At 38.3% G+C, this 22,339-nt stretch overlaps 1 protein-coding gene across 1 annotated transcript; it reads left to right on the top strand.

The window, feature by feature from the left end:
* Nucleotides 1–577: 577 nt before the first annotated feature.
* On the top strand, nucleotides 578–21,714 carry GPLD1 (glycosylphosphatidylinositol specific phospholipase D1; the record flags this gene model as incomplete). The annotated part of the gene is made up of 25 exons (XM_084206031.1): nucleotides 578–674; nucleotides 3,521–3,576; nucleotides 4,051–4,129; nucleotides 6,646–6,743; nucleotides 7,554–7,664; nucleotides 7,922–7,970; nucleotides 8,454–8,508; nucleotides 9,142–9,249; nucleotides 9,924–9,951; nucleotides 10,032–10,171; nucleotides 11,141–11,206; nucleotides 11,448–11,571; nucleotides 12,084–12,223; nucleotides 13,236–13,422; nucleotides 14,371–14,481; nucleotides 15,481–15,555; nucleotides 16,015–16,171; nucleotides 17,872–18,013; nucleotides 18,563–18,662; nucleotides 18,758–18,851; nucleotides 19,416–19,592; nucleotides 19,896–20,056; nucleotides 20,315–20,341; nucleotides 20,434–20,484; nucleotides 21,637–21,714. 25 exons carry the CDS (start codon nucleotides 578–580, stop codon nucleotides 21,712–21,714), a joined length of 2,511 nt encoding a protein of 836 aa, XP_084062157.1.
* Between the last annotated feature and the right edge of the window lie 625 nt (nucleotides 21,715–22,339).

The following is a 22,339-nucleotide window of genomic DNA, read 5'->3' as shown; positions in this document are numbered from 1 at the left end:
CATAGCAGTGCACTTGGCAGGGGTACTTCTGTGAGTCTCCCACATTTCAGCTGGGCTTTCAATACTGACCGTAAGACCCAGACTTAAGTGCGCAACATCCTGTCAGCTCACCAAAGGTTATGAATTTGTATCACCTGCTGCTCAGGAGCTAGTGTTTTTCTATTAACACTGCTTTGGCAATTGGCTTTAATTTCTTTTGTGCAATGGGATGTAGTTGCTGTAAGGCAAGCACTCCATGAGCTGGACGAGCTCAGAGGATGCTCTTTGCCATGCTGTTGAATTTGACAAAAATCTCACTGCGGCTGTGCAGTGATGCACGGATTGCACTGATCAAATCCCAGAGATATTACAGAGTTCAAGTGGGGAGAATATCCACAGTCTATTTCTTTCTCTATAAAAATCACTTTATTTGCAGTAAAAGAAAGCATTGGTATAAAATAGCCTTTCAAATTTGGCAGTCATTTGCTTGCTGTGTCAGCAATATGTGTGAAAGAAAAGGCATGCTCCGTAACCTACATTTCAAAGGTCACAGTGCTACTGCTCCAGGCTTCTGAAAACCACAGTTGGAGCCAGCATCATGGTTGGTCTGAAGATTTGGTCTGTCTCGCTGGTTATACTCTACCATTTCTGTCAGAGATGTATCCCATGTGGAATTTCAACACATGTTGAAATAGGTAAGACATTTTCAAAATGGATTGTCTTGTGTTTTGAATTTCTTGTGAAGAGAAGTAAATTCAGATTCAGCTGGAAAGCAGAGGGAGGAAATAATGTTAAAGTAACAAGCAGTTTACATAATTTTAAAAATGTGAATAACAGATAGAATAAGTGAGCAATTTAATTTTTGTAGTTAGAAATTTTCCTGGTTTTATAAGTAAAATGCTTGAGTTGACTTGGGTTGCGTATTTTTCCGTCTCCTAAGACACAGGCATTATGTAACTGGAATGTTTTTGTCTGTGAGTCCTACGCAGACAGAGTTTGGTTTGGAGAAAGAAAAGGAATGCTTTAGGCAATTTGTGAGATTGTTATATTAAAATTAAATAATTGCACAAGTTCTTTGAAGTAACTTTATTTTTAAATCACTCTGTATTCATTATGCCATACCTGCACAAATAGATAAAATTCTGTAGTGTGTTTCTGTCTGTAACTAACAGCATAAAAGTTTTGTTCTGTGTCTCTTTCTGATACGTTACTCTCTGTAGCCAAAACAGCCTAGATTTGTAGAGAATGAAGGAGAGAACTGAGTGAACATCAAAATGGAGAAATATTTCTGTTTTGAATTTCTTGTTTGCCTGTGCTATTTTTAAAATCTGGTTTCTTCCGCTGTTTTGCGAGCACAAACACGAGCAGTGTGAGGTTATTCTGAGTAACTCATAATAATTGACAGTTTATGTTGTTTGTTCTTCTGGTTTTGTTTCTAAATCCATTGCTCAAACAGATGGTAAAATGTAGAATGTTGCCTTTATTCAGGTAATTTTCTCAGACTTTAAGTACTGAATACAATACATGCTACTTTGAACAATTTAAAGACTGGGATTATTCATGGTGTTTGAGACTGGAGTGTGTTACCTTACTGAGTGTTGTACCCATGGTCAGCATCCTGGAACAATTTGCTTTTCCTAACAATGTGTCAAGAAACCCATAATAATCTGTAGGAGAAGCCACGCTGCCTGAGGTTAGGCAAGTGCACACCACTCTGCAAGCTCAGGGCTCTAATTACTGAGTACTGAGCTTCTGAGGACTTAAAATAACAGATTTGCCAGAATAGAGTGTGTTTGAAAAAAAAAAAATCTGCAAAGAGAAGTTTACAGATCTGTCCCAAACAGTCTTTTTTTTTTTTTCTTTTCCTAATCAAGGGAGCATGTTGCAGAAAACTTGTGTTCATATAATATAACGATGTTGGTTGCCTGAGGAGTTGTGAGTACACTGAACTATCAGGTTATAGTGTACAACAGGTTTTGTCTGCGTGTCAAAAAATTACATTAAACTGTGATCAGCTCTGATGCTGCTAAAATGAGTGCTCTTGTTGTTTTTCACATAAAAGTCTATGATGATAAGATGAAAACATTTCCAAAATTCAAACACTGAGTACTCTAGCAAAACAAAAACAAGCAAGCAAACTAACAAAAAAAACAAGAACAAAAATACAAAAACAAACCGAAAAACGAAACAACAAACTATAGAAAGGAATTCCTCTTACTCAAAGCCAGCACCAAAGAAATCCTGGACAGAGTTTTGAATGTACTTTTAAAATGGTGAAAAGCTCTGCCTGTTCAGAATGTTGATGGTGTTCAGTGTGCTTGGCAGAGCTGTGCTGTGTCCTACTTGCACGGCCGTGCCTGGAGGCAGGTCCTAGTGGGGAAGCTCGTTGCCCTGGGGGTTCCTGTCAGACTGTGAGGCTCTGTGGGACTGGAGGATCTGGCATAAAATTCCTTGTGAAGGTGGAGTTGTAGAACCTGGGCCCACTTGAGTAGTGAGAGAAGTGCAGGGGAGGTGTGAGGCAGAAAAAGCAAACTGTCAAACTGAGGCTCTCCCACACTGGAATCAGAGATGTGTGTAGAAATGTCTGAGCCTGAAAATTTTAGAGTATTACTTACTATTCTGTTGCTGTTTCTCTTCTGGTGCAAGTCTGGTCTTTAAGGTATCTTACTTGTATAAGGATGATTTAGATTATTGGGTAAAATTCAAAGTGAAAGATCATTCAAACCCACACAGTTTTGTCTAGATCTTATTCCAGAATAGTAATGGATTGTTTTGGATTTGGTCGGGAGAGTTTTTGTTTGTTTGTTTTGTTGTTTGGTTTTTTGGGGCTTTTTTGTGATGTGATTTATTTGATAAGGAACAAATTAATCTTTGAAAATAGCTTTAGAGGAAATGTTAAGTACTTTTAGAATAGTGTTGATAGGTTATTCCTGGGATCTAATATTAATTACGAGACCTCATTAATGAAAAGGATGTAATTTCATTTCATTCACTTTTTATGCCAGCTAAATAAAGATTTTGGCAGTAAGAATATCGGCCAATTCAGTGAATAAGTAGCATTATTTACCCTGCTTATTTACCTTTAGATTTTTGTGACTTTCCATGCATGTTAAAAGTTAATCAAGTTGTAAACACTCACATTGATTCCCAACATACCTTTTTCACTGTTAAGGGTAACAATGAAGCTTGAATACAGCTAAAACTTTACATGTGCTGTGTGTGGTCCAGTCAGATCACTGCTGTAGCTCATTTCTGGACATGTGGTGCTCATTTCCCTGTGATCAACTTGGTTGGTCAGCTAGGGAAATAGGGATTAGAGGGAGACTGAAAATGTGCCACAGAGAGAGCACTTCCTTAGTAACTCCCTCCCCAGGTGAGAAAACACACCTTCTCACAGCTCTGTGAGAAATGGTGTTTCATGCACTTTGTGCTTGGCTTAGGTGTGAAAATGGGGTGTCTTCTGGTTCTGCTACTGCTTCTACCAAAATGTGGGCCTGGACACAGTACCTGTAAATCAACACTTCAATATATTGTTTTTCAGCACATAGAGCTCTGGAATTTTTCACTAAGCATGAAGGAAGTGTTAATTATAGAAAGGTAGGAAATATATTATTCCTTAATTTTGTACAGCTTTCTTCTGAATGCTTTTCTTTCTGTCTTCTTGCCTTTCTTTGTTATTCTCAGTAATGTGTGCATCAATATTGTGCCCAGAATGTATTTTTTACCTTTTTTATTCAAAATAATTTGACTGTTTCCAAATATTAATACAGAAATATAGCAATTATACCAGTGTGTGTATATATATACTTTGTGTGGTTTCTTGCATGTTTTCCTATCTTCTTTGTGAGCAGCTGTATTAGAAGAATCAGTAGAGGTCTTTGGGAAAGCAGATTTAATAAACCTAAGGACAACAAATGACAGCAAGGTTTTGTGCACTACATGGTGTATTTTACCAATATACTAGTTGTATTTTGCTGGCCATTTAGAATGTATCTTTGATGTTGGCAGTAAAATGTAATTTTGTGCTGTGCAATAGCATTCTGATTCCTTTCCCCCCCATCCTTTCCCCAGTTGTTACTAAATCACCAAGATGCTTTTCAGGCTGGAAGCATTTATCCTGATGCCTTTTATCCTTCAATCTGCAAACGTGGTAAGAGAAGCTTTATAAGTCCAATGTTATAACAACTACATTTTTATGTGGAAATCTTACAGAATTTAGTGGGTTGAAGATGGTTACATTGTGAGAAATAAAGTATGGCCAAAAATGCTTTCCTGCAAAAACTATCCACCATTTTTGTTAGAGCCTTTTTGTAGAAATTTATAATGAAGTAACACATTTGAAAATGTTTTAGAAAGTAACTCTTGGGTAAATTTAACTATTTAGTGGGTAGGACAATTTGATAGAAGGATGCTGTTTGACTAAATTAGGTCAGATTACTAAGTACAGAGAGGACAAAATGATGTTTTTTTATAAATCTTAGGGAAGGCCTAAAGCTATTTCTGCATTAAAAATTATTAGTTTCTATCAGATAAGTAAAAAAGAGGATAGGACAATCTAAAAATCCCGCAGCAACAAAATAGTGTGGGACTTGCTGGGGGTGGATGGGCAAGTGTTAATAACATCCTAGTTCAAAGCCTTTTTTTTTTCCAGAGTGCAGTCTTTTGCCTTTTACTCTTACTGTTGGAAATTAATGTCAGTCTTAATTTTGCTGCTTGCAGATCAAAAGACTGCAGTATAAAATTAGCACCTCTTGCAATAGCTGTAAAAAGTATGTCTTGACTTGCAAGTGGTCCCCTGATTTCTCAGCTCTGAAAGGTCAGCTCTTGATCATAAGCAGCTTCTTCAACAACATTGGAGATATAAAAGAGCCAGCCAGGCCTTGCTGTAGGATGTTTGCTACTGAAAGGGTAAATCTGAGCAGTTAGCAAATGGGATAAAGAGCCTATTATTAAGCTATTAGGGTGTTTAGGTAGATACCAGAGACAGGGCAGATACCAGAGGCAGGGCAGCCAGTAAGGCAAGATATCTTTGTGTGAAGATATCTGGCCTTACTGGCTTCAATATTATTGAGATATTAGTGCAAGTTTAAAGTGTTGGAAGTAGCTTATTTTAGTGGGCCATGCAAATTCCACGGAATTTGAGGGGTAGTTAGGATCTTTGTTTGGTTTAGAGCCAAATCACACAGTTGCAGCCAAAGTTCTCATTTTTCTCAGACAGAGGTTGTTGATGCTGCCTGTTGGTTATGCTAACTACAGGCTGCTTCATATCCTGATGGGCTCAGTTCACATCCAAATCACCTCTCTGGCATTTAATAATGGTTTTATCTTCTGTCACTCATTGGGTCACTCATCCCGGTTTTCTGCCTGGCTCTGCTAACTTCTTGTCCCAAACTTCAGTCTTGCTTTCCTTGTTTTCATGACTGATGTTCTCCTGGGGTTTTTTTCAGTTCCTACTTCAGCTTGCTTTTATCTATCTACCTCATCTTTCCCTTCTAACTGCTTTGACCTGTCTTATACCAGGTCAGAGCTTCTCTATCTGCAGTATCCAATCTTCATTCCTTCACTAACCTTGGAGTCCATCTTGCCTTGTTAGAGTTGGACCACTTGTTAGCAATTTCCTTAGTCAATATGGAAGAAATAGGTACCTCTTCAGACCTGAGCTGTTTTAACTGAGTGTGACAAGATCAAGAACAAAGACATCCAGACTGCCTCTTTGGGCAGGAGACAAGCTTAGATGTAGAAGGCTACTCTGGTTTTGCTAAGCAAGAACCATCTTTCTTTTATCTAGTTTAGCTGCACTGTAATATGTCAGGAGGCCAAAAGGTAACTGAATTTCCCCCCAAGGTCTGCTCTCTCCGTGTTTAATCTACCCTGACATTGTGCAGGTTCACATTGCTGTGTCAACAAACACGCACTCTTCCTCCAAGAGTACTGATGGTCTGAACAGTCTCCCACCTACCTTCTTCCCCCTTAGAGAATTTAACATTGTGTGCTGCTTGATCTCTCTATGTCAACATCCCTTTGCACTTAGCTTTATGTAGATCTGTTAGATCCTACACAATCTTTCTGCCTAAATTCAGGCAAGAGCAATAAATGATTCTTCTAAATGAAACCTATTTATGCTTTCCTCCCTTTTTCCCCTCCTATTCTGACTGTATCTTGGCTAGTTAGCCTAGTTGAAACTGATTGGGGTGATAATGATGACATAGCCTGTCTCTGCCCTGTGGATACCTGCCAGAAAACATAACATTTTGAGTTGGCTGCCATTCCCTACAGCTTTTCTGCCATACAAGTGGATGCATTATTTTAGTCAACAGGTTCTCTGTCAGCTCTCTTTATCCTCTCTGCTTGGGAGGCAGCTTTTCTTACTCACAGGCAACTGTACCTACTCACAGGCACAGAGAAAAGGAGCAGGCACAAAATTTTCAGATGCTTCAAACCAAAATCATAGAAGGTAAATCTAGTATCTGTTTTGTTAGTATGAATCAGATAAAAGTAAGTAACTTTTGGCTCTTTTCATGAACTGGAGTGCAAAATGTATTATCTGTCTGACATGAAATTGAACAAAAGTCTGTGGGGTTTTTAATGGAGAAAAATGGGGGGTTTTTTCTATTTAATTTTTCCCCAAAGAATAAATCAAATACTGAGATAATTTTATTGCAATAGGAATGTTCCATGATGTGTCTGAAGACACTCACTGGTCACCATTTCTCAAAGCAAGTATTGACTACATCAGAAGGAATTATCCTCAACCTTGGGAAGAGGTAAGAAAATTGATTAACTTTTGCTTGATTGACTTTGTTTTCAATTGTTTTCTTCACTTCCACTAGTTGTAATTTCATCATTTGTGAGGTGTAGAAAAACCCAACATTTTTATATTAAAGTCTCTGCTTATATAGTAACACTTGAAATTTTAATCTTTAATGTTTCAATCTTTACCATACAAAAAACTTACAGTTTCCATATAAAGTCTGTCAGTTATTTCCACTGTGGTCTGGCGCATATATTTCATAGGTCCAAACTTTTAAATATAATTGGTGGTCTTGCATTCCTGTGAGATCTGGTTTGGGTTTGCCGTTTGAAAACCAGACATGTTTTAGATTTCTTACTTGTGAAATCTTGAACTTAGTCTGGATTTACTCTTGTTAATGGTCTGTAAGCTATGTAGGAGGAAATGAAGAACAATTTGTCAAAAGTGAGCATGCAGAGGAATGTATTTCTCTCCTCTGTCTGCCCACACAACAACCATGGCGGCAGAGGGAGTTCAGTCCTTGGAAGTGGAAGTGTTTATCCTTGGTCCAGAAAACAGTTTGGTACACATTTAACTTGAAGTATGCAAATTACCCTCATATCAACTATGTAATTCTATGGCCTGGGGCTGTATAAACTGCTTAAATCTTCTCAAGTTACAAAAGTTGACCACAGCGTCAAGCAATGAGCGGTCAGCACTTTGTCTTGATAAACTCTTGGACCAGCTTCTCACCTGTATCCTTGTTTAATGCATATACAGAAAATGCTAACATTTTGTTAAAGACAGGAATAAAATGACAGACAAATGGATTGTTGTTGTGTAGGCTACAGAGAAGCTGGTGGCTTTCCTGTTTGGAATTGCTTCACATATGGTGGCAGATGTTAGTTGGCATAGCCTGGGCATCGACCAAGGATTTCTAAAGGCCATGGGAGAAGTAAGCCTGTATCATTTTATTTATTCATACAACTGGATTTATTGGAATGGATAGCTTTGCTTTGGACTGTGGTGGGGAGGAAAGAGAAAAGCTGGAGCCCTGTTTCAGGAAGATTTTTGTAGAAACACAATGTCACAAACTTCATAAGAGTGAAGTTGGTCAGGTTTGGGGCCTGTAACCATTAGTGTTGCTTGGAGAGTTTGTTTCTGCTCATATGAAAAGAAACAGGCAGTTCTCTTGTTTTTCTCTTTCTTCAGATTGATTTTCGTGGTTCATACTCAGAAGCTCACAGTGTTGGAGATTTTGGTAATGTTTCTGTTTGCCAATCATATATCCTTGTATTGGAATAAGTCCTCTTCAAAACCATGGTGGTTGATTCTGGCTCTTGTCCTGTGCAATGCAGGAGTTAAGGATGGCATATGGACACTGTATGCTTGCCCTCCCCCATGGCTTGCAAAGTCCTGCTGTACCTGTCCTCAGGTTTCAGGAGATGTGATAAGGCATATGGACATTTGGATTAAAGCCAAAATGCAGACCAAAGGATGCTAAGATATGGATGGAGTCACTACTGTGATTTTAAATTGTACATTATTCTCCGGAGGTATAAAATGTGCAGCATACTTTCAGGTGAACCATTTGTGCATTCTAAATATGCAGCTGGAAGATCTGCCATATAAATGCATGTAGAAGAGCCATACATAGCTTCATGCACACTGTTACCCATTACAGATACCTAACAGGTTTTGTTTGTTGGACTGTGTGGCGTGTTTTTCATTCTTTCATCCTCAGGAGGAGATGTAGTGAGTCAGTTTGAGCTGGACTTCAGTTACCTGGCATCGAGCTGGTAAGATAATGAGGTTGCCTTCTTTCATATTAAATGGGAGTTTTTGTATAATCATATTTAATAAAATTACCTATAATATCACATAATTCTGTATTAATATGTTTTTTAAAGATGCTGTCCTTTATTTTTCTTTCAAAAAACCCCTTGGAACTCTTTTAAATGTTATGAGTTTGGTATTCCTTATATGCATATTTATGCTCTTTGACATAAAAACTGGAAGGACAGAAGAGAGTTTTATGTACAGGAATGCAGCAAAAAAGATTAAATTATTTATGTCTTAAGTTATAAGTAGTTATATGTAAAATAACTAGTGAAAACCTTTTGCTGGAATGTCCTAGCAGCTAGTTAAATAACTCAGTTAAGTGACAATCTCAGTGAGATATATTTAAACTTTGGGAAGTTGAGGATGTTGAATTCAGTTTTAAAAGCATAAAAATGAGCAGAAGACTTAGATATCCACTATTTTTTTCCTCACAGTTGCCTGTGCAATCCTGGTATTTGTAGATCTTCATGACCTTATGTAGTCTTTTGAAGTTTGGAATGTTTTATTATCTGTTGTTATTACAAGAACTGCAATATTTTATCAGGTGATGTGAACCATCTATTGTTGTAATACATTCCTTTTGTTTTCAGGTATGTACCTGTCAAAGACCTAGCTGCTATCTATAAGGAATTTTATGGAAAAGAGATAATAACTGAAAGCACAATTGCTGAATGTACTTACCTGCTGTTTTTTGAACTGTAAGTTGAATATGTCTGCCTGAGCTTTTGTAAGTGAAACATATGTAGGGGAAATATGATAATCATATTTTAAACACCTTACGTATTTATGTCAGCAATGAAGACTCCCTCCTAGACCCCAAAATCACAGAACATCTGAATTTTTTTAATGACTAGGATTCAAATTTGTACTACATAATAACTGCTAAATTATTACACCACAGATGGTGAATCTTGGCTGTTTCATGCATTTATACATTTAACGTATTTATGTCTATTTATTTGAGAACAGCTGTGTCTTCAAGTACCATTGCACTGTAGTGAGTTAGCAGTAAAATTATCATGTACTGAAGGAGTCTCTTATCTACACTTATGTAGATCCCTTCAAGTCCAAGAATAATTCATTAAAGACTTTGGATATCTGGCAGTGTCTGCTTTTGAATATCCTGAACAGCTTAGCTGTATCCTGTATTTCAGTTAATTACCAATAGTCACTCAACATCTACAAAAACTGTGAATCCTTCAAAATTAAGGGCAATAAAGATTGTATTGTTTTACATTACAACTTTAAAAATATATTAACAATCAACACGGAAATATGACTTGCATAGTATTTACCATATAGGACTTTTGAAAATAATTATTTAAACTGTTAAATACTAAATTAAGCAAGTTTCATTTCTGATTTTTTTCAGGTATGGAGAAAGGCTTCTTGTTGGCAAGGTTGGTTTTCTGTTTTCTTTATAAAAATTAGCATGGAGACGATGTGATCCATCTTACTGAGTATGTGTCCTGTCCCTTAGCTTCTTCCAACAATTGCTAGTAAATCTCCATTTCTGGTGGACAAGTTCCACGAATATTTCCTTGGGGGAGTGGATGACATGGCATTCTGGACCAACAACATTTTTGAGCTGACGAGCCATATGCTAGAGAATGGAACCAGGTATAGTGTGTGTCCTTAACTATGAAATGCATTAGTCAAGTGCTGACACTCACTTAACTGTTCTTCTTAAGGCAGGATCTTTCCTAGACTAGGTGCTGAGATTTAGATCCTCACTTGGACAAGGGGATTTCCATGTCTGCCTTTTACCTGGGTGCACAGGATTATGCAGGCCTTGCATTTGTATTTTTTATGTGCTCACGCTCCTTTGCCCTAGCGTGCCTCTGGCATGCCCGGGTGATACTTACCAGGGAAAACATGGGGCATTCTTTAAGACATATGCAAGGGTTTGCTTAAATGTTGCATAGCCATGCCCTGAGGTTCTGCCTGGACTGGCAATCTGAGTCTGCACCTTTTGGCTGCTGCCATCACTCAGCAAAGATGTCCCTTTTGAGGAGAGGTCAGATATTACCTTCAGACTCTGAAGGATTAGAAAGGATTAGAAATAGACTAGGATGAAAGACTAGAAAGACTAGGAGTATATATTCTACTGTTTAAGCTCAGGCTTCTATTCACAATTTCATATTCTTATAGAAGTTTAACCTAGAACAGCTCTATAACAAATACAACCTTTCTTCTTTAGAAGACCAATGGTGGCAATTAATCCATCCATTCATATGGAAAACACCACTGTTGCTATTTTGGGAAATTATGCTTGAAATACAGAATGGCACAATCTGTTATGTTCTTTGTAACACTTTGATTAAAAGTGCTTTAGATTCATATGCATGCATGTTGCAAAAAGTTTCCTTCAAGAGCTCTATAAAGACATGATATTCATACAGAATCTAATCAAGGTCACCAAATAAACATCATGGGGTTTCTAAGGGTAATGATGATGCTCTGATTTTGATTTTCTTGAGAAAACTGATGGCTTCTAACAGAGGATTCAGTAAGTATAAAAGTTGTATTTTTAGTTTCATTTCCATTGGGTTAAAATCTTTAAAGTGCATTCTCTGTATTCTTCTTTAGTGACTGCTACCTGCCTGAGAACCCTCTGTTCATAAACTGCACAAAGGAGCACAAGGACAGCAACATGTAAGTATAGCTCTGATGGTTTAAGCTTCAGTGATGAAAGGAGTGTCTTCTGCTAAGGTGGACAGTGAGCTACTGAAAATTAGAGATATTTTGGGTGATCTTTTTGTGTATGAATTTGAGATTCTCTTAGCATGAATAACTAAGTTTTGTATAAAGGAACTGCGCAGAATCTAAGAGAGGCTTTTACCTCGAGTCTTTATTTCAGTTATATTAATTCTTATCACTGCCTTCTTTATTTTAGCAGAAACAAACAATCAAAACATGAACATCACAAGAATACAACTTCTTTGCTTTCAGAAACACTTGAGAAGAATATAAACTATACAGAGAGAGGAGTTCGATTTGACATACAGCCTTGGGCAACAGTAAGTGAGAAGTAACAGATGTGTCAGGTAAAAGTCATCTCTATATAATACTGGTTTTTTTTCTGTCTGAAATGCTGCATGAAGGAGCAGGGTGTCTGGATGGTCTTTGACTTCATGGACATCCCAGTACCATCGTTAATGTATATGTGTACATCATAAATACTCGATTTTTAAACTCTGCTCATTGTATAGCAAAGTTAGAACAAATCCTGCAATGCCAGAAACTACAAAATATATATTTAGTATTTGCATTTTACAGACATATGATGGCTTTTTTTGGGTTAAGAACTCCCAGCAAAGCATAGCAGTGAATGATTAGTAGTGCTCCCTTTAAAGCATACAGATTTTTGTCTTTCTAAAATGGTGCTTATGATCTGAGTCAGACTCCTCTTAAATCCGTGTGGTGATTTCCATTGTTGGCAACTTGATTTTTGAGGTGTCCCAAAACATTCTGGACTTTCAGCCTCTGGAGTTTTAACCACTGTTGTGTCCCTTTATTATTTTTATTTCAGAAATCCCTCCACTTGATAAACCATGCTTTTAAAACCAATGTCTGGAGAGCATTAGGAGCTACACATCAGAAATCTTCTAAGCACATATCCAAGCCAGCAGCTTCATATTTTCTGACTTCACCGTATGCTAGGCTTGGATGGTTGGTAATTTTTTTCATCCCACTTTCCTCTTAATTTCTGAAAATATTGAGTATCTACCAAAATATTATTGTTGATCCTTTGGTTACTCTCCTAAGGTGACAGTACAAATCAATTGGTACAAGGTACAAATCTGAGGGAATGTCTTATGTTGTACGACCAGAACAGCAAATTAATGTATAAGATTTTTCTTTCAGGTGCTGATCAAGGTCAGAATGGAAGGAACCAACATTAGAACTACCATTGTCTCTAGTTCTGAACAGTAAAAAAATGTTGCTACCCACTTTTCGATGTTGAATAATGTTTGTGCAAAATTAATCATCTGTCATGAGTTGATGGTTGATGATGTCTAGCAAGACCTCTTGGAAATACTCTACACTAGTAGGGAGTTCAAAGATAGATTCAGGACAGAGAGAGGCATATTCTCTCTCCTTGCCTATGAGGTTCTTCCTTGACCTGCAACAAGGAAGAGTAATAAAACAAATTTGCATTGCTGCTTATTTAACTTCCCTTATGCTATCTCAAAATTTGGATTTAATTCTTGAGTTTACTTCACACTGGCTAAATTAACAGTAATTAGTTCTTTCCATAGTTTCTCTATAAACTCCAGCATGTTACTGAGACCTGGGATCCTTTTGCTTATCTCCTAAGTCCATTGATTAAATCAGATGTTCAGTTTAAAAGATATTTACCTTTTTTTTTTTTTTTGTATTCTTTGTCATATGCAAACAGCCCTTTTTAATGCTCCTTGCTCTGATTGCTCTCAGGTGCCGAATGTCAGTAAAAAGCACTTCCTGCAGATTTCAGATGCATTGAGGGAGGATGATTCTTCTGGTTTTGCTTAATTCAAGAAAACACAAATAAATATATAATATTTAAAATGCTGTATAGATCTTTACAAATAAATATGGGGAAACACAAGTCCTGGTTTATCTGATTTATGGGGTTTTTTTCCACTAATGTTGTGGTAGTCTGGAAACTAATGCTGATTTTGTATACTCCCTTGTTGTACAGGGCACTGATCTCAGCTGACCTAAACCAGGATGGATATGAAGATCTGGTGGCTGGAGCACCAGGGTACAGCACCATGGGCCAGGTTCAGATAGGAAGGGTGTATGTGGTCTATGGCAACCAGTCAGGTTTGCCAGCAGAGGACATGGATCTGGATGGGAAAGCTGACCAGGTACTACAGGGTCATCAGGTAAGGGGTCAAGGCAAAAATTTGTCACTTAATTTTTTTTAGCCTGAAAATTGGTGAATTTTGAATGAGCAATAGTATCATTAATGTGTATGAGTATTATTCATGAAACACTCCTCCTGATGTCATATGATGTCATATGCTTTTCAAGAAAAATAATCATTATTAAAGTCCCAGGAACACTTTAAGTGATGGTGATCTTTAGGTTCAATTCCATTACTGTACCAGATAAGTGAGTATTAGACTATAAAGTGCCCTTAATAAAATTCAGGTTGTGTCTCTGTAAGTCAAAGTATAGCTAATTCTGGTGCCTGCATTTAAGAAATGTTTCCTGTCCTTTTTAATATAAAATTCTTAATTTTATATGTTTTAATTCCTTTGAGTCTACATTTCTTCATTAATTGATAACTTCTCCCCAAATAATTTTGTCTGTAGTAAGAGTATTGAAAAAAAAAAGAGAAAACTCTTAGACATGATGGTGGCTGGTTTGTAACCAAGGAGTAAGAGCGAATGACCCTTTTGGGTGTTAAATATGATCCTCTGTAGGAAATACCTTTATTCATAAAGAAGTTAATAAGGAGAAATGAGATACTTTTACTTTTAATTTGTTTCTGTGGTTATAAACTGTGGAGTAGCAGCTTCTCTCTTCTTACAGAGTGTTTTAGTGGTTCCCAGTCATAATGCTGTCAACAGGAAAGACCATAAACTTGACATCAATGGTGCACAGGACTCAGAAGAGGAAATAGCAAAGCAGCACCATATTATATTCAGTTGTCCTTAATTTTAACTCAGTTGACTTTGAATTGTGTTCTCGTGGGGGTTATTACTTAGAAGAAAAAGAATTGTTGGGATAGACATTTGTCATCTGTTGCCAGTTATTCCCTGTGCAAATGTACATTTGGTTTTCATGGTTTTGACTGGAAAACGTGAGAGCCATCCCTTTTCTTTTAGCCTTCCGGAAGATTTGGTTCGGCCTTGGCAGTCCTGGACTTCAATAAGGATGGAGTGCCAGATCTGGCAATTGGAGCACCTTCTGTGGGATCTCAGTTTCTTACTTACAAAGTAAGCTACAAACATGGGTTTGTTGAGTTGCTGGGGTTTTTTTTAATTCTCCAAACTGAATGTTTTTATTTATACATAATTTTTAAACATTGAAATTAAAAGGAGAATTCCTGTTGTTGCTCAAGGTGACATTGTAATTTAAACAGAAGTTTATAAACTTTGTGTTTACTTTGACTACAGCAATGACAGCTACCTGTAGTTCTCTTTCAGTGGCCTTTTTGCACATTAGAAATCTAAACCAGATTGTCACTTTGCAGCACTGACGTGCTGGAAATGTAAGGAGCCATTAATGAAATACAAACGTACCCTTTTTGCTTAGGAACAGAGAGTCTGGAATGAGCCTCATGTGTCAATGAATTTTGTCATATGAATCCTGTCACAAGGCCAACAAATGATATCTAAAATGTGGTATGAACACAGACAGACTTGCTAAAATAATCAAGTTTCAGAGGTTTAATGACTTGCAGCTTATGAGATAAGCCCATATAATGGTCCCTGAATATTTTTAGGCCATGCAAACTGAGAGGCAAAATGTTTTGATTTAGACTATATTCATTAAGCTTTAAACTATTCAGAATTTTAGATACTAATTTAGCTGTCTAAATAAGATTTTAAGTCGCTTTTATTTAGACTCACCATTTGGAAAATTGTGTGCATCTATTGTGCCATCGCATTAAATAATAATTGTCAAAATTTGAACCATCTGAACATGTGTATTATGAGCACAAATACACTATGCTGCCCTTGTTCCTTACACACAGCATGATGAACATGTACTTCTCTACTTTGTTGCTTGGCTACAACAGTACCAATTACCCATGGATATTCTTAGGTTTGAAGTGGGAACAAAAGTATTATGGGAAAGCTCTGAGAGGGAAAACAAAGTTGTATGAATAGCCCTTGCAGAACTGTTCCACTTGTGGTGATTGACCTTGCATTTCATACTTGATACTGACATGCAGGTGCTCTCACGCCTTATTTTCTTTTTCTGCTGTTCAGGGCGCTGTGTATGTCTACTTTGGAACTGAGGGAAGAGGCTTGGCACCTCAGCCAAACATTACCATTACTTGTCAGGTATATTGATAATGCAATGTCCTGTTTATACTACACTGTTAGCCAGGTTAGCACAGGGCTACACAGGCAGGAGGTGAGATAAAGGGGAAAAGAGCTTATGGGCTTAAAAAAAGAATGTTAAAATTCAACTTTATCATTGCAAGGAAATTTAGACTGATGGGGATGGAGCAAGCAGGTGCTTGGTTGGATTGGTTTTATTTGGGAAAGAAATTTATACCCCAGTCAAGGAAGGCAGCAGGATGACTAGAAAGGTGCATTAGCTCTCAAAACCAATAAAAGCCACCAAAAAACCCGGACCCAAACCAAACAAAAAACCTCAGAAAACAAAATTGAAGCCAGGGAGTGGGAGGGTAATTTGATCAAGAGCAAGTTTAGGTCTTTAGAACTAAGTTGCTCTATTTTGCTACAGAATTGATGGTTTCAGTTCTATTTCAGGCTTAAACTAACTGTTTATTGCAGTATTCCTACTGTAATCTTGGTTGGTCCCTCCTGGCAGCTGATGTTGATGGGAATGGAAATGCTGATCTGGTTGTGGGTTCTCCATATGCACCCGGTGGTGGGAAGCAGAGAGGATTTGTGGTTGCATTTTACTCTCATTTCAACAGGAGTCACCAAGGTAATATTTATTGAGTAAATTAACCCTCCCATAGCTTATGTGACTGGTTATTTGTTTCTTATTAATCATGGCATAATTCAGATTTGAAGTGATCTCAGAGGGTTTCCCTCCTACTCAAGCTGTGAAGCCAGACCAAATTGCTCAGGCCTTTGTGCAGCTCCATCTTAAAACCTCCAGTGGTAGAAATTGCAGAGACACTCCGGGCAGCTGTTCTACTTCTTGGCAGTCCTCATAGGGGAAAAAACTATGAGCCAGTATGAACCTTTCTTGTTTCAGTTTATGTTCATTGTCTATTGTCCTCCCACCATGCATAGTGACCTTACAGGCACAGAAAGCATGGAATATCCCTACTAAACTTGCTCCAGTTTATCAACATCTTTCCTGTTAGGGAGCAACATATTATAGGTGTGATCTAGGGAACAACCACTTCTCTCAGTCTCTTTGCCATGCTCTTGCTTGCATTGTCTGAGGCACTGTGGCTGTCTGTTGTCAGAGATTCACACTCAGTCTCTGCCCACCAGGATCTCCAGGGCCTTTTCCACATGGCAGCTCCTCAGCCAGTCTGTCCCCAGCTGTATCAGTGCAAGGGCATCTCCTTTCCCAGAGTCAGGCTTTGCATTTGTCCTCACTGAATTTTGTGAGGTTCCTGTCAGCCTGTTACTCCAGCCTGCCTAGGTGCCTCTGAATGAGATTACCCCCCTGTAATCTCCTGTTATCTGCCAGCTTCAAAAAAGGGCATCTTGTTGCCTTGTCTAAATATTTTATAATAAAGTGTCCAACAGGATGAGTCGAAAAATTGATCCCTGAAGGCACTCCTCTTGTTGCAGGCATTCAGAGAACATCACATGGTTCTCTGCTCTTGTCAGAGGGATAATCTCTACCAGTTTTTTCCCACCTGGTTTTCTGTCCATCCGGACTGCAATGTCCCAGTTTGGATATAAGAACAGTTGTGGCAAACTGTGTTGGGAACTTTACTAAAGAAATGGATTCAACCGTCTATTGTGAGTCTAGGATAGGCTCACTGCTCTTTCTGGGAAAATTGCAAATGAACCTCAACAAATGAATATTTATCATTCTGTATGTTCCTTCATGTGGCTAAAGAGGAATGCTACAAGTGAATACAGTTAATGAACACAGGTGATGAGGTTTCTAGTGAATGAGGGAGGAAATGTCATCTATGGAACTAAAAAATAAAGCTAGGGCAGCATCATGTAATTGAGATTTTATTACAATATTGCTTAATTTTTGCAGCTTGTTCTAATTAATGTAAAATTAGAAACCACAAGAACATGGGTTTGAAAACACTGCTAACTGACATTTTTGTAAAATGAAAGCGTAGAATTACTTATTTAAATTATAGCCAGGATGGTCTGAAGCTCTCCCACCCAGCACCCTTGAAGAATTACAAGTTCTGTTAAACAGTAAGTAATTTAGGGCAGGCTTGAGTGGTAGCTTTCATGTACTTTATGTGGGCTATTGGAAGGATTGAGAAACAGGCTGTGTCAAATGAAAGCTTTCACCAGCCAGTAGAGCTGCACGGCGAGCAAGCAAAGTCAACAACTACTGATGCCATGTCATGAACAGTGTAACTTTGCACAGAGAAACTTGTTGTCATAGGATCAATCAGTGGAGGGCTGCAAATCGGTTTTTCAATGTCAGGGCACAGCAAGATTTAACTCATAATTTTTTCTGGTTCTCAGGACTTCTGTCAGTACAGGATGCCAACTGGATGGTGCAGGGGGAAGAAAACTATGCTTGGTTTGGATTTTCACTTGCCAGCTGCCAGCTGGAGAATATGACATTACTGCTGATTGGTAGCCCTACATGGAAGACTTGTTCTAGGTGTGTTGCATGTGACAGCTTGCTGTCTTCTCCACTCAGCTCTACTTCTGCAAGGTTTAAGATTTGCAATAGATTAGACTTCCAGATTTTTAGGAAGTTTCCTTTTTGTTCTGCTTAGAATATTTTTATTAAATTAATAGTTTTATGTCTTCACCCTTCTTTATGAAGACAAGGATTTTTAGACCCTGTCTAGAGCACGTCTTTGTTATTTAAAGACACCTAAGAATTTCTTGGGTTTCCTTGAGGAGGGAGGAGAGGGGTCACAAAAATGCTGATGGGTAAATGTGCCTTTAATAACAATATGGATAGCTCTTACTTCGAGATAGCATTTTTAAAAGCACATTAAACATGAAAATGTATTGGATGATAAAAAAGTGGATAGACAGACCAAGTCTACACTCTAAGTAATGTGTAATTAGTTAGAACAAGTATGGGATTACTAAAGTAGAGTTCTAGAATATTTTAGGCATTATTATTCCAAAGTAAAAGGGGAGAACATGTACAATAATATGTTGTTAGATACAAATTTATTTTGCATTGTAATTGCAGCTGCAATCCCCTCTTGCCGGATGTCAGACAGAGTGTTGGGAAGGTGTACGGGTATAACCCACCAAGTACAGAGCGCTGGTTTGAGATAACTGGAGACAAGGTAGGGCTGCTTCTTTAGATGGGAATAATTTGTGAATAATTTGAAGTTCGGTGACTTTCTGTAGAAATGACATAGGTGTTTTAAAAATCTAACAGGAGATGGGCAGAATGGGTTTGTCTCTGGCCAGTGGTGTGCTGTCTGTGGCTGGGAATGCAAGGAAAGTTTTGGTGGTGGGTGCACCTACTGCAGGTATGTCCTGAAAACTGGAGACCATTTCTGCTTTAGGATGTCTGTTTCTGCATGACTTGAGTAGAGATAAAATGTTCAAGGGAAAAGGGACCTTTAAATTTCTATGTAATTAAAAAAAAAATAGAAATCACTGCAATCACCTGTATATGCCTTATATGTAGAGTCCCCTTTACTGTCCCTCATCTTCAGTGCGTCTTCTTCCTTCCTTGAAATAGGCTTAACAGCATTACTACTTTGCATTATTTATGTAACAGTGATTTTCTAGTAGACTGCATATTTCTCGGACTTGAAACAACACTGTGGCAGTAGACAGCAAGGAATTGAGGATGTCAAACTGCTGAAGTCTAACTTGAATGGATTTCTCCCCTGGTACTATGACTAAAAGTTTTTTTCTTATGCTAATTAGTGTTAATCCCATATAATTGTTGATGTCATTTGATACATTATATTAATTGTCCATTTTATGTAAAGCCAGTATTACCTATAATTTTAAGTATTAAACCTGAGTTCATAGGTCTGATGCTCAGTATCTGGTTTTTGTTTGGGTTTTTTTTTTTTTTCCAGACAGCCTGTCTAGGATTTTATTTATGTCCTCAGTGCTGCATCAAGCTGGACTGGCTCTGGTATATGACCTGTCAAACAGCACCAAGCCTTCTCTGCTCAGTGCATTCAGTGGGGACAGGAGGTTTTCTCGTTTCGGAGGAGACATTTACCTAAGTGATCTGGATAGCGATGGGCTAGGTAAAGCTTGATGACTCTAAACCAGAAGTGAAGTGTTTGACTTTGGGCAATGGGAAAATTGGTCACCCTCATATTCATACAAGTGCTATACACAGCTCAATTGAATTGTACTGGTATTCCATTGTGCCTTAGAAGGAGGCCTCTCTAAAATCCCAAACAACTCAATCAGAAATTGAAACATTTTAGTTGCCATCATTAATAGGAATTTTGACATCTAGAAGTATGTAAATGCCAGCTCTCCTATGTTTTGGTCTACCATTAATTCACTTCTGCTGTCTTATATCCTCTTTGAAATATGTGCAGATGAAATGATTGTGGCATCCCCACTGAGAACTAACGGTGTCACCTCAATCCTGTCTGGTGGGGCTGCTGGCCGTGTTTATATTTTCAATGGCAGACAGGCATCCTCAGGGAATGTGACAGGCCACTGCACATCATGGACATCTCCTTGTCCTGAGGACTGGGTAAGAGTACATGAAAATTAATTCTGGACATAAGTTTAGAATGACAACTAATTAATTACACCCAGTTCAAATACCAAGTGTGTTCTGCCTTCGTTCCAGAAAACAAAAGGTTTTCTCAGGCTTCTGAATCCAGGCAAAACTGTCAGGTTCCTCCTGTTTGTTCTGAAATTACTTTGCTGTTTAGGAGCCAGGGTTATCATACTGGTCTCCTACTCTCTTCCACTGACTTTTTATTTCCTCTTTTTTTTTCTTCTTTAGGCACAGTATGTCCTGATTTCTCCTGAGGTAAGTAACCAGAAAACAAATTACTGAGAGAAACTAAAAAGTCCTACTTAAAAAAACCTAGCAGCATGATAACCAGCAATGTTATTTTACAGGAACTATCAAGATTTGGGAGTTCCATTACCACTGTGAAATCTGAAAGAAAGGTGAGAAAAATTACTGTGGTTGGTTGTTTCACATCATCCTTCTACCTCACTTGCATATACTAGCTAACACCTCACATGTATTTTACATATTTTCAAGTCTTAAGTTCTTTACACAGTTAAGTTACTCTCTGAACCAATAATTAAACCCATTTTATAGATTGATGAGCTATGGAGTTGCTAAAATTTTGGCACCTAAATTAAAAAATTTGGATCACTTTAAAGCAGCCTGAATTCGAAGCTGCTTAAGAGTATGCTGAAAGGTTCCATGGGAAATGCAGCATAGGTGCTTCCCAGCTTCATGCCAAGCCGTATGCAAAGTGGATGCTCAGCTGTGGAGCAAACCAGGCACCCAAGACCATCCCTCTCAATTAGTCTTTACAGGCTTGCTGTCCTGGCTATCACCTGCAGTGAACGCTGTTCATATGTCATGTGTTTCTAAGCACAGAGGTCCAGCTCCTGCCTGACTGTTTTAGGATGTGTTTGTGTGCCTGTTTCTCTTTGCTTCCCTCAGATGCCCATTTTTTTACCAAACACCAATTGCTACATTTGTATGATGCACTGAGGAGTCTTTTTTTTCAGCTGGTAGGTTACTTTGTGCTTGTTTGGCTGAGGTCCAATGTTCTGCTCACTCTAATATCACCTCCATGAGGACTGGGGTTCTCTGTGTCAGTACAGAGGAAGCCACAGTATCAGGCTGAGGAGGTCTTCAACAAATGGTGTTTGACTTCTTGTGTTAAAACATGCAGTGGAGAAACACCTGGAAATTCTTCTCAGCTAGATTAATCCAACACCTGAAACACAGGCACTGCTAAGTGCAAGTGAGGCCATTCTCCAAGCAGTTGCTTTCTCTTGCTATAGTACCATCTAGTCCACACTCCCCCTTCATCCCTACTGGTCTTAGTCCTGAGAAACAGTTTATATGGGCAAGAGACTCATTTCATTTGGTTCCAGCTTGCTCCAGTTCCCCAAATTAAATAGTCTGTTTTGCCAAACTATCTTCTTAACTGCTACTCCGATGAGGTGGGCTGCTCTCTCATTTCCCATCACATTTCTATATGACACTAATGAGATGATCAAAATCCACGAGGGAAGCTTAAGGCAGCCATGCACCTGCAGTTGCCTTTTGCTAACCTTTGCTCTTTATCCCTGCAGAAAGAAGTTGTAGTGGCAGCAGAGAGAAGTTCTGCGAAAGCTCGACTTGGTGGAAGGCTTTTTGTGTACTCACTCTAGAAGTTCACAGTAGCCTTAAAGACCAGGGCACACCTGGTCTTCTAGTGAAGAACCTCTGTAGTATTTGTGCTACTTTCCTGAGCCCACACAAACCAACATACTGTGTCAGCAAGCTTTTGGTGAATTGTGGTGGGCAGCAGCATCGCTTATCTAGAACAAGCAAGCTGGTCTGAAAACGTTTTAGAGGTTGAAATGAGCAAGCAGCTGCATTTTTGGTAGTAGTATTTGGCTGTATAAGGAATGTTCACTGGCCACCTTCTTTACTGGCCAGATCTGAGTATCTTCTTGACAAAACTGGGAAACTGCAGCACAGCATTTACAATTCTTACATATCGTGCTAAGGATTCTAAGTTATGGAAACTTACTGACAAAATAATAAGCATGGAGCCGGGACAGCTTTAATACTGACAGAAATGTGGACGCTGATCTCTCTCTTCTCTCTCTCAAGTCTTGAGGTGTGCATTGAGGGTGTAGTGCAGCTCAGCTCTCCCAGGAAAAAAAGAACAAGCAAGACTGATAAAGTTTGAGAAAATGCAATTTGGCTGATTACTCTTGACATCCTTTCTGCTTTTGTGTAAAATTCCATGACCATGGTAACATAGAGTTGTTAATGGCTTTTATTGTT

Source organism: Fringilla coelebs, assembly GCF_963513975.1.
Source record: "Fringilla coelebs genome assembly, chromosome: 1".
NCBI lineage: Eukaryota > Metazoa > Chordata > Aves > Passeriformes > Fringillidae > Fringilla > Fringilla coelebs.
This window is presented reverse-complemented; position numbering and strand designations above follow the sequence as displayed.